Source organism: Rhinolophus sinicus, chromosome 1 (assembly GCF_057876585.1).
Source record: "Rhinolophus sinicus isolate RSI-liver-muscle chromosome 1, RSI-T2T, whole genome shotgun sequence".
Taxonomy (NCBI): domain Eukaryota; kingdom Metazoa; phylum Chordata; class Mammalia; order Chiroptera; family Rhinolophidae; genus Rhinolophus; species Rhinolophus sinicus.
The window spans coordinates 214,411,447-214,423,809 of record NC_142501.1 but is presented as its reverse complement, the minus strand read 5'-3'; the positions used below and the strand labels follow the sequence as shown (position 1 = coordinate 214,423,809).

General features: G+C 53.0%; 1 protein-coding gene across 2 annotated transcripts in view; it reads left to right on the top strand.

Annotated features, from left to right (window-relative positions):
- The window catches only part of NSD2 (nuclear receptor binding SET domain protein 2), a 68,960-nt gene that overhangs the window by 28,238 nt on the left and 28,359 nt on the right, over nt 1-12,363 (top strand). For both annotated transcript variants that reach the window (XM_019712499.3, XM_074320195.2), the window contains exons 4-8: nt 1,190-1,356; nt 1,839-2,321; nt 9,062-9,206; nt 9,783-9,860; nt 11,452-11,570. In XM_019712499.3, the coding sequence (XP_019568058.2) occupies nt 1,190-1,356; nt 1,839-2,321; nt 9,062-9,206; nt 9,783-9,860; nt 11,452-11,570 (992 nt within the window). The remainder of the gene's footprint in view (nt 1-1,189; nt 1,357-1,838; nt 2,322-9,061; nt 9,207-9,782; nt 9,861-11,451; nt 11,571-12,363) is intronic.

The following is a 12,363-nucleotide window of genomic DNA, read 5'->3' as shown; positions in this document are numbered from 1 at the left end:
CTCTCCAGGCCAGTTGTTTGGGTGTTGTACCTCCTGGATTGGTCCTGTCGGTTTCTTAGAGGACTAGATGTTTTCATCTTAATCTTTTTCTTCTTTCTGGGAGATTTCTTAACTTACCTTCCAACCTTCCTTCTTAATTTTATTTTCATAATTGTGTGTTAAAATTAATAGCACTTTTTTTTTTTGTTCTCTTTCCATAGCAAACTTGAGTTTTTCTCTGTCGGTGTCATCTCTTCTTGGCACTGTCTGTGTTTGGGAATCGTTCGTGCTGGAGGCCTCCCTCAGTGCTGGGCCCGTGCCCTCCGAGCGGCGGGGAGCCCCTGTACGGGGTGGCTGTTAGCCTACTTTCGAGGGTTCGGCTGCTGTTGGCTGCTTAGTTGCGGGGGGAATCTCCAAAAGATTCAGTGCAGAGGCTTTTCCTCTGGGTCCATCAGCTCTCTGATTTCTTGTGGCCAGTGTTCTGTACGAGGGAATGGAGCCTGGCAGTTCCCTGAAGGAGGACCCCCCTTTCGCTCACCCAGCCCAGAGCGCTGACCTTATAACCACTTCCTTGTCTCTGCCTCATTTTGCTGCAGCCGGGTCTGGCCTCCTCTCTCTTGGGTTTTGGAACAAGTGTCTCTTTCCTCACCCAGTTCCCTTTTGGCTGCACTGTGGGATGTGGCTTCTTCCTTTCTGCTAAGGGTGACAGCACTGGACATCTCGGGTTACTCTGTGGCTTCAGGGCTGCCCTTGGAGGTCATCAGTGCCCTTACCCCACTCTGAGCTCTGAGAGAGTGGCCGGCCCATGGCTGGGATTTGAACCCAGGCCGCCTGACCCATTCTGTGCCCCTTCAATGCTGCCTGGCCCCTCTCTGTTGAACGGCCCTTTTGCTGATGTCCTCTCTTATTTATTGGGCTTCTTGTTAAGTGGGTCTTGGAAGGGATGAGATAAAGGAGTGTGTTTACGCAGCTTTCTTTCTCAGTCGGTTTTGAACCTTATCCAAATCTCTCATAAATGCATTTCCTCTTTGGCCTGGAGCATGGTGGGGATAGAAAGAGTAAGATTTATTCTGAGGTTAACACTTGAACAGCACCAAGTAAGACAACTTCAAAGCAGCTCCCAACTCCATGTCAGTAATTATTAATGGATTTGCCTAATTTCATCACAAATTCTAACTTTCAAGTTCTAACATTTTATTTTAAAAACTAGGTCAGAAAAAGAGTGCACGCCAGTATCACGTACAGTTCTTTGGTGATGCCCCAGAAAGAGCTTGGATATTTGAGAAGAGCCTTGTAGCTTTTGAAGGAGAAGGACAGTTTGAGAAATTATGCCAGGAAAGTGCCAAGCAGGCACCCACGAAAGCTGAGAAAATTAAGGTGATAGATGTTCCTTAAGTACAATTTTAGACCAAAAGTTTTATTGTTATTCTTAATTATCGATCTTGTTTTGAACTTACGGTTGCTTGAAGTAGTGTGATGGCTTCTCATGTCTGTTACTGTTTACGTTGCCCAAGTCATAGAACATGGCATGTTAATTAGAGACGCAATTTATTCTTTTTACTTATTTGATGACTCCCAGGGATAATTTGTTTTATAGTTTCTATTTTCCTTTTATTACAGATATGTATATATGTTATATGTAATATGTGTGTATCATCTTAATTTAATGTGATTAAAATTGATTTGTAATTTAAAAACACAGTTATTGTATTGGGCTGAACTCTGTCTAAAACCTTCAAGTTAATCGGTTTTTATAGTTTTTGATTTCTAAATTTATGACGTTCAAAAAGTATCCTTTAAAGTGGGTTAGCTTTTTATGTTTTATAATGAAACTTACAACCCTCATGTTTTCTTTTTAGCTGTTGAAACCTATTTCAGGGAAATTGAGGGCCCAGTGGGAAATGGGCATCGTTCAAGCAGAAGAAGCTGCAAGCATGTCAGTAGAGGAGCGGAAAGCCAACTTCACGTTCCTCTACGTGGGGGACCAGCTTCACCTGAACCCTCATGCAGCTAAGGAGGCCGGCGTGGCTGTGCAGTCTCTGGGGGCCATGGCGGGGTCCTCGGGGTTCACTGAAGAAGCTGCTGAGAACCACAAGCCCGTGAGAGAAGGGGGTGTGCCCATCAAGAGAAGGCGGAGAGCCAAGCTGTGGCGCTCTGCTGAGAGCCAAGACAGTGAGCCCGGGACAGCGAAGACGACTCCTCAGAAGCGGGCAGAAGCTGATCCCAAGAGAGGAGTCGGGTCTCCTCCTGGGAGGAAAAAGGCCGCGGCCTCCACGCCACGGAGCAGGAAGGGGGATGCGGCATCCCAGTTCCTGGTCTTCTGTCAGAAGCACAGGGAAGAGGTGGGTACTGTGATGGCTTCTGAGTTGCTGTGTCTCCCTTCTGGGGTGTCGGTGGGTTTGCAGAACACCCTCAGTGCAGAACAGGCTGCTTCTCGGCGTTACCAGCGTAGTCTGTAGCGAGCCTTGTGTGGGTTTCAGATATAACAAAGAAGTGTTGTGAGGGGGCCGTTCTCCCCCTGGGTTTAGACTAAAGTGCTCCTCCCAGTGTGGGTGAGATGCTGCTGGACAGCGGGACGAGCGTGTGGGTTTCACAGGGCTGCCCTGTGCTAGAAGCTTCCCCGAGAGGCTGTGTCGAAGCTGCCGGCGGGGATGCGGACGCGGTCACGGACCCAGCCTGGGAGGGTGCTTAAGTCCATGATATTTAAAAGGACAGTAATGTACCAATGAGGCAAGCATTTGAATAATTTGCTTAGTCTTCCTAGACGACACCATTTGTTAGTACGGCAAGAACTGAGGGGTCAGGCCCCCGTTTTGGTTGTGTTCACTGCTGAAGTGAGTGGATTGGGAGGGCTTTTCTCAGGAATGCAAAGGTGGTGGAATGCGAACGTCTTTTCCAGTTTACTCTGTCTCATTGAGGGGCTGTCTCAATAGATGGAGAAGAGGCATTTGGTGAAATCCATTGCTCTGTGATGCATAGTTAGGCCAGGAGGAGAAGGGAACTCCCCTAACCTGTGGAAGGACTTCTGTCAAAAGCTATCAGCAAGCGTCATACTTACTAATGAAACTTCAGAAGTGTTCTCTTTAAAATCATAAACAAGACAGGATGCCTTTCTGTCACCACGTGCACATTTAAATGTTGCAGTGAAAATACTAGCCAGTACAGTAAGATAAGAAACATAAAACAGGCATAATTGTTTTTTCCCCCCCTTTCTGCTGCCTCCCCCCCATTCCGGTTCAAGCCTCTGTTTCTCAGTCTAGTTGTGTAGGACGCAGCTCTCTGGTCCACACTGGTGTTATGAGCCTTGCGCTCCCCCTGGCTGAGGCAGTTGGTCACCAGTCGTCGGTCAGTCGGCCGCTCACGGCACCTCATGGCAGCTCTTGCCGGCTGCCGGCCACTCATGGCAGCACACGGTAGCCCATAGCAGCCTGTGCAGTCCATGCGGATTGCTCACGGCAGCCCAGCTCCAGGGAGAGCCGAGCTGTTGTTCACAATTTTAGCTGTAGAGGGCGCAGCTCACTGGCCCATGTGGGAATCAAACCAGCAACCTTGGCATTAGGAGCATGGCGCTCCAACCACCTGAGCCACTGCGCTGGCCCAAACAGGCATAATTGTAAAGGAGTAAATAGGGCTGACATTGTAGAGGTCTGTGTATTACAGAAAGCTCAGGAGAATTGACAGAAAATCTGTAGAGCTAAGAAGAGTTCACCAGGACTGCTGGATATGAGATCAGTGTACAGGAGCAGAGACAAACAGGAAATGGGTTGTTAAAAAGATATGCAACAGGGCCGGCCTGGTGGCTCAGGCGGTTGGAGCTCCGTGCTCCTAATGCCGAAGGCTACTGGTTCGATTCCCACATGGGCCAGTGAGCTCTCAACCACAAGGTTGCTGGCTCAACTCCTTGAGTCCCGCAAGGGATAGTGGGCTCCGCCCCCTGCAACTAAGTACGCCAACTGGACCTGGAGCTGAGCTACGCCCTCCACAACTATGATCGAAAGGACAACAACTTGACTTGGAAAAAATACTGGAAGTGCACACTGTTCCCCAATAAAGTCCTGTTGCCTTCCCCCCACCTCCAAAGCTAAATAAATAAATAAAAACATTAAAAAAAAAGTTATGCAACAAAAATACAAGGTACCGAGGAATAAATGGAACAAAATACGTGTAATATTTTGAGAAAAATAGTTGCTATTTTAGCAGACCTCAATGAATAAGGGTATTCTAATGATGGGTGGGAAGGTTCAGGATTGTGAAGTGGGACCTGTCAGTGCCCCTATGTTAGAGGATAGAGCAGTATAATTCTAATAGTAACACTCCTGTTAGGACTTGCTCTGCACTTTTGAAGTGAAAGCTAACGGAGCCACACAGAAGAGAAGCTCACCTGAGGGCTGGCCCCACCCAGTGCCGGTGACGGCAGTGACACCGCCCAGAACAGCCCCAGAAGCAGCCGTGTGGCGCTGACACTTGGCTGAGCGTGGCACTGTTGGGTTTAGAAGGGTCCCGGGCCCTGAGCGGTGTGGTGAGCGCGTCGCCTGCGAGGGTGCGGGCGGGAGGCCAGCTGGCTGAGGTGCGCGTGCACAGCGCGGTGTCAGGCCGCGTCCCGCCCCGCCCCGCCGGCCGGATGCGGGGCAGGGCTCAAGGGGGACACCCGCCCGGCCAGCCACACTGGCCTCTTCCTAGTCTGTGTCCACTTGCTCCAGATTATGAAAGAAAAGAGGGTCCGGGAGAAGCCAAGTAACTTTCCAGAGACTTCCCTCTGGCTTTTGGGGACCCAAATTGCTCTCAGAGGACCCTGCTCGTTAGTGCTAAGAAAGGTGCCGAGAACCAGCTGTTACCGCAGAGACTGCCGACAGGCGGTGCCGGGAAGACCGACCCACGCGGGTGCTCGCAGTGGTGGGGCTGCGGCCTTTGGGCTCTGAACTCCCTCCCAAGCCGTCCGCTCGGTTTTGCCGTTGGCATCACACTGCGGAAGGTGCACAGTGAAAACTCACTTCTGCTTCAGACACAGATGCGCTGCCAGCCTGCGGGCCTATTGAGGGGGTGGGTGAGACCCACGGGCCCTTCCCTGGCTGGTCCTGAGTCGTTCGTGCCATCTGAAAAGGGAGGACTACCAGGGTGTCCTGTGACTGTCTCAGTCACACTGTTGTGCCCCAGGTGTTTGTGCCGGCTCTGTCCTGAGTAATTCTGGACTTGAACCAGGGGGCAGCTCCTGGAAGCCCCGTAGAACAATCTGGGTCTTTCTAGGTTGTTTTCCTTTTTTGGGAGTAGTGGCACGTTCCACTAGGCTGGTTTTCTTTTGGTGGTTAGTTGATTAATCAGTGGCTAGGCCTTGAGGGACATACTGGGTGGAGCCTCCTTTCTGCTTCCTGGACCCTCCTCTAGCTGGGGTCACTAGACAGAAGACTGTGACCATCGAGGACCTTTGGTTGCCACTTGCTGACTGCTTTTTGAGGTCAGCTTCCAACTCTTTTCTTGCAAGTGGAGAGAAGCATTACGCTTCTGGAAATGGGCTGAGTTCTCCTTGACGTCGTCTGCTCGTCAGCCTTTGTCCCTCAGGCTTGGCGTGCAGCCCACAGGTGTGCTTTGAGGTGTTCTGGAATACAACCAACGGGGTGTGCGGGGCCACCCGCAGTGGGCGGGGGCAGTGGACAGCCCTGGCAGCAACGGGGAGGCCCCCTGCACAGTTCTCCGAAGGCCGCGGTGTTAGGAGCAGTTTCATCAGCACAGGCTTTTGGCCTCAGTTTTCCATTTTTAAAGAATCTTTTCCACCTTCCCTGATCCTAATTTTATAGACCATTCAGGTTGAACCAGTGCTTTTAGTCTTAGTTCTTTTTTCATTTTGCCCTCCCCTCCCCCCGGTTTTTAAGCCATTGTTTCTCAGTCTAGTTGTAGGACACAGCTGCCTGTCCCATGCTGGTGTTATGAGCTTTGCGCTCCCCCCAGCTGAGGCAGCTCACTCCAACCTCCAGCTGTTCAGAGCAGCCCAGCTCCAGGTCAAGCCGTTGTTCACAATCTTAGCTGTAGAGGGCGCAGCTCACTGGCCCATGTGGGAATCGAACCGGCACTCCAACCACCTGAGCCACCGGGCTGCCCCCCAGTCTTAGTGCTTTATGTAGACATTTGTATTAGTCACCTATTATCGCATCACAAGTTACCGCAAAACTTAGTGCCTTAAAACTGTGCCACGTACTGATTGTCTCACAGAGTGTGGGGCAGGAATCCGGGAGCAGTGTTGCTGGGTGGGTCTGCCTCAGGGTCTCCCATGCCTGTGTGCATACGTGTGTGTGTTTGCAGCTTGTAGCCACTGCCCTGTGCGTGTCACTGTGAAATCGTAGACTGGGGAGAGGCCATGGCCTTATTAACCCAAGGTGACAAGGAAGGTGCTGTCTCTGCCCCTGGAGCACACAGTATATGGTGAAGGATGAGAAATGAACAGGGGACCCCCCCCCACCCCCCAAGGTGGGCACTGTGGGGTGAGGTGGTGGCTGCTGTTATAGATTTGTCTCCTGTCCATGGCACAGTGCTCCTTGAATGAACGAGTGAATGAATGAAAGCAGCATCGTAGCTGAAACTTAAAAGGATGCCTGGAAGTCAGCCTGGTGGAGGAGAGCGTTTCAGGGAGAGTGTGATCTGTGGAGATGTTAGGAGGTGCCGCCTGCTGTATGCACTGCCTGCTGGGGACTGTCCACTGTGTAACTTGAGTGCAGAGCTGCTGGGGGAGTGACGAGAGTGGTGGGATCGGTGCCCAGTTGTGCGGACCATGGAAGGCTTTGCCGAGCGGCAGGATCTCGCCCCGGTTGTGGGCTGGGCCGTGGTCTCTCTGGTTGCAGGAGGGAGACCTTTTCGGCTGAGAGTGGCAGCAGGGGAATGGGGAACAGAGAGCCAGGGGACGGGTTGCTGAGCATGGCAGTCTGGAGGGAGGCGGGTCGGGGCAGGGTGTTCAGGACTGGAGCTGACAGCCTGGCACAGACTTAGCTGCAGGGGGAGGGTGGCCTCAAGGGGGTTGGGAGTCTTGTCTGATGAAGCCGCTGTGAGCTGTTATGGTTCATTGTGATGGAGGATCCGTGATGCTTGCAGGGTCCAAGGCCAGTCGCGCTGACCCCTCACGAAGGGTGGTGGCAGGACAGAACCCTGCTGGGCTGAGGGGAGGGGGCACCCCAAGCTGAGAGGAGGAAGCCGGTGTGGGGGGGCTGGAAGTGCCCAGGCAGGAGCCGAGTGGGAGTGGTGATGTTAAGAAGCATGATGACTGGCCGGCCCGGTGGCTCAGGCGGTTGGAGCTCCGTGCTCCTAACTCCGAAGGCTGCTGGTTCGATTCCCACAGGGGCCAGTGGGCTCTCAACCAGAAGGTTGCCAGTTCAATTCCTCGAGTCCCGCAAGGGATGGTGGGCAGCGCCCTCTGCAACTAAGATTGAACACGGCACCTTGAACTGAGCTGCCGCTGAGCTCCGGGATGGCTCAGTTGGTTGGAACGCGTCCTCTCAACCACAAGGTTGCGGGTTCGACTCCTGCAAGGGATGGTGGGCTGTGCCCCCTGCAACTAGAAACGGCAACTGGACCTGGAGCTGAGCTGCGCCCTCCACAACTAAGACTGAAAGGACAACTTGACTTGGAAAAAAGTTCTGGAAGTACATACTGTTCCCCAATAAAGTCCTGTTCCCCTTCCCCAATAAGAATCTAAAAATAAATAAATAAATAAAAAGAAATAAAAAGAAATCCCCAATAAAAATCTTAAAAATAAATAAATAAATGAAAAGAAATAAAGATCCAAATTGAACTTAAAAAAAAAAAAGAAGCATGATGACTGACGGGCATGACAGCGCCCGGTGGTGTGTGGAGGTTGGAACCGGACTCCGGGTGCAGAAGGCAGCCTTATGATGCCAGCAGAGGGCTGGACAGGAGTCAGTGGGGTGCTGCTGTCCAGCAGGGCCAGGAAGGACATGGGGAGGGGTGGGGCCGCATCTGTGGGGCTGCGTCGTGAGGACGGGTTTGGCTACATCTGGTGGTACTGGTAACCAGCCAGCATTAACCGGTGACCCTATGTCATGGGAGTGAACACAACACCCCCACTTACCCCCATTTGCAGAGCCGCTGGGTGGAGGAACCATATTCGAACCTGGGGTCTGGTGCCACGCCGGGCTGACGCTCTTGAGTCAGTCGGCGGACCTGTTTGAAAGGCCGTGAGGGCAACGGGTATCCCAGTCCTCGAGAGCAGCCCAGGAAGTGCGGATAGGAATGCCAGGAAACCTTTGTTTACAGGCACTGATGCTTGAGTTCCCGTAACTTCCATTGAAAAGTGTAAAATCAGTTCTTCCTTCACAGGCCTCACGACAAGGAGGGCCTGGGAGCCACAGTTGACCTCTGTGCACCTGCTGTTGATGTGGCTCCCACCCGTGGGTGCACGGGATGAACCCAGGGGGTCCTTCAAAATGCTGCCACGACCCGCTGGGTTGGACTGATCTTGGGCAGGGCCTGAGACTCCCCAGGTGACCACAGTGGGGACAGCAGACCGGGCCTCGGGGTGTGTGAAGCACCTGCAGGCCGGGCCTGGGGGGCCTGATGCTGGCAGCCCGGCGGTGCAGGCCTGTGCCCCGTGAGGTCTGCTGGCTGGCCTGGCATGGGGTGGGCATGCTGTGTGACACACCACATGCATCCCATCCTTCCTGGCGTGTACCCGAGAGGATGAGCGTGGGCGCTGCGGCCAGCGAGGAAGCCAGGCCGGGACCCCACCCATGTCCACAGGCAGGGTTGCCACTGCACTTTCCCACCACTGGGTTTTCAAGGATGCCTAGAAAGTTGTCATTTACTGATGATTGAAGGGCCTTGGACAGGTAGTTTTTCTGTTACTGTTTGTCCTTTCCTGCGTGTGCATAGATACAGTCGGATCATTCGCAGCCGTGCTATTTCCATTTATGAGTTTTCAACGAGTTGCAGCATCACTTAAGCACTCTTCTCTTTGAAGCCTCTCTGGGACGTGAACGTGGGAATAAGTTCTGCAGGGCTGCGCGTTGGATTTTGTGCAAAACAAAACTCAAATGAGTGTCGGTGCTTAGGCTCCTTACCACACCGTGTCCTGCATCCCCAGGTCGTGGCCGAACACCCAGACGCCTCTGGCGAGGAGATTGAAGAGCTGCTGGGGTCCCAGTGGGATATGCTCAGCGAGAAGCAGAAAGCGCGCTATCACACCAAGTTTGCCCTGGTGGCCTCCGCCCAGCCTGAGGAAGACTCTGGTAACTTGGTCCTCTTACGCGGGGAGGCATGTGTGCGTTTCCTCACTCACTGTCATGAGCACTGTTCCCTGTGATCCCAGCTGGCCTGCTGGTCCCTCACTCTTGTGCCCAAGTGGGGTGGGCACTCTGGCCACTGCGGCCGGTGGGGTGAGGTGAGGTGAGGTGAGGTGAGGGAGGACGCTGAAGGAAGAAGGAAGGGACTGCAGGCTTACGCGGCGTGGCAGGGTCAGACTTCAGGCCTGTGCCCCCAGGGCCGCTGGCCTCTGCGGGCGGGTGGGGGCATTCTCGGCGTGTTTGCCTGAGAGCTGTCAGGGTGAGGAGGGTGACTGGACTGATCTTAAATGTGGGTGTCCTCTGGTTAGGCCTCAGTTTAAAAAACAAATAGTGGTGCTTTGCTTGGGCTGTGGCCAGAGAAGGGAGACTGCACTCTGTCCACCTTGGAGACAGTGTGCAGCGGTGGTGAGGTTTGTCATCGGCATGCTTGGACACGTGTGGAAACAGGCGTTTTCAATGTAAGAATAAGTGTGATGTATTGGGGTGTCGATTTAAAATATAAAACATTCTGTATCTCTCAAGGTTCATCACTGAAGAGTTTTGGAGAGGCCAAACGTAAAGTGTTTCAAGACTCACCTGGAAGGAGACCGAGACCCGGAAGTAATTGGCGCTTGCCTTGTGTGTCCTAGCTGTGCTTCTAGAGCAGTGCTGCGTGTGTGTGTGGCTGTGATTGTGCACGTCCCCTGTCACCTTTCTGTTTGTTCACAGATGAGTCCGTTCTGATTTTGTAGGGCTTCCTAGATCTCTGTCTAGTTAACATTAATACTGAGCTTTGTTCACTTTGTCCAGTGTTTGTTGCAAATGCTATAATTTGGAACAGTGAGGATGTTACGGATCCGTGTATTTTCTTTAAAAGGCAAACGTTGAACCTGACTCGGCATCAGTACCGCAAGTCTAGGAGAGGGTCCCTCTTCTCTGACAGGCTTGTTTAGGAGTGAGCTGAGTTTTTCTGAAGCCAGATTCAGCTTACCCTTGAAGAGTGAGTGTGGATGTGATTGTGTGTCATATTTTGTCATTTGGGACTGTCACCAAGTACTTAGTAGACAAGAGGGAAAGGTCTGTTTCCGACTTCAGGGTGTGTCAGGTGTGCGCTCCTTCCTGGAAGCCCGTTAGCCCTGCCTTCCAGGGACCCCAGTGCTGACAGTCAAGATGACGGGTCATGTCTATGGTGTCCGCTGTCCCATCGTCTCAGTGTTAGGAACTCGGACGGAGACCAGAGTCCTTATTTCTGTCAGGAACGATGGCTACCTTGTCCTGGGCCTGGAGGGTCCTTCAGTAAAGGAAAGAGGAGGCACGGCGACAGCTGCTGTGGCAGGTGGCAGATGTGATTGAGGGGTTCTGGCCAGGTTGGGCCCTGTGGAGGCCTTGCTAGGGCAGTGGCCGGGCAGGTGCCACTGCCGCCACTCCACAGCTCTCTTCCTGGAGTCTCCTTGTAGCCAGGAATGGATTTTAGTGAGTCCGCTCTGGGATTGGCGGCTGGTGAGGGCCAGTGCTCCATGGTGCCAGGCCTGGGCACCGCCGGATGCCATGGGATTCAGGATGACTGCCCTCCCACGTGATGTTTGATGATGGTCCAGGCATAAGCCCTGGAACTCTGGAAAGCAGTCATGCAAATGAAAATACTGGATCTGTATTTAAAATAAACATGGGTGTGTTCAACCCACTCCTCTCTCCAGAATTTGCACTCGTATCCTGCCTTACTTCTCCCGGCAGTTCTGTTCGGGCACCTTAGGTCTCAGACTGGCTGGTACTCCTGGGAACCCCTGGGCGAGCGTGTGGACAGCCCTCCACACGCAGACAAGTGCAGTGTTGCTCCTTAAGATGCTCCTTAAGCAGATGTATAACAGCTTCAATTCCACTCGTCTTTGAATGTTAGCAAGTAAAGGATTTTTAAGAAAAACTGGATTATATTTAAATTGAATGCTGTAGTGCATTGGAATATAATTATAACAAATGCCAGGATTATGATCCCAGGTGAGACGAGGGTTTTCCATTGATGTGACAGGCAGCGGCCCCTTGCAGTTATGAGATGCAGAGCTGTACGGTTGACGCAAGGCCCTGGGTGCCCGCAGGCCTGCAGGCCACCCATCAGGGCTGGGTTTGCACTGAGTACCCCCCGGGAGCTGCTCAGTGCTCGGGAGGGCGGCTCCTGGACTGCTTCTCATGTAAGTCTCCCCCCTCCCATTCCAAGGTAACTTAAATGGGAAAAAAAGAACCCACACAAAGAGGACACAGGACCCCACTGGAGACGCTGAAGGTGAGGATGCGCCCAGGAAAAGACTCCGGACGGACAAGCACGGTCTTTGGAAGGTAATTACATCCGGTTTGCCTGGCTGGAGGACCACGTGCCGTGGGACTCTTAGCGCAGGCCGGAGGGCCAGCCGCGGGGCAGAGGGATGCAGGGGGCCACAGGGTGCCCGGGGGTGGGAGGGGGCAGGGTGGCTATTGTGCTGGGTGTGGCAGGGCTGGCTTCTCTCAGGGCGCCTTTGAGAAGGCTGTGAAGAGAGCAGGTTGTGACCTGCTGGGACTTGAACACAAAGCTCTGCTACTTGGCTGTCAAAGACATCTGTGCACCTAGAATGACACTTGATGTTTAGATACCACCCAACTGTCACTAAAGTGTCTTGTCTGTAGGCTTGTTATTCAGTGTGTAAATGATGAGTTGGTGTGAGAACATCAAGTCTGTTAGCTGTGCATGATACACTTCAATGGAAAGTTTAAAAGTCCACTACAGGCATTGGAAGGAGACTTTAGGAAGGTCCTCCATTTACCAGTGTCCATGTTATGTACTGGGGATAGGAAGCGGCCGGTGGCCCAGCTCCACAGAAAGGCGGCCCAGGACCTTCCAGTTGTAGCACATTCCAGCCAGCGCCAAGGCCACAGTTCACCTGATGCCTGTTGGAGAGCGACCCTGGGCAGGGTCCACGTGGCCGTGGGTTGTGTGGCCTGCAGTGCCCACGCCCGAGGGAGGGCAGCCCTTCGCGCTGTGCTTCACCCAGCAGTGCCGTGTATCTCAGCTGTTTGGACATCTGCTGGGACATCGGGTCACCTTCGTCCTGGGCTGAGAGCTCACGCGGGCTTTGTGCTTTGCACGCACAAAGTT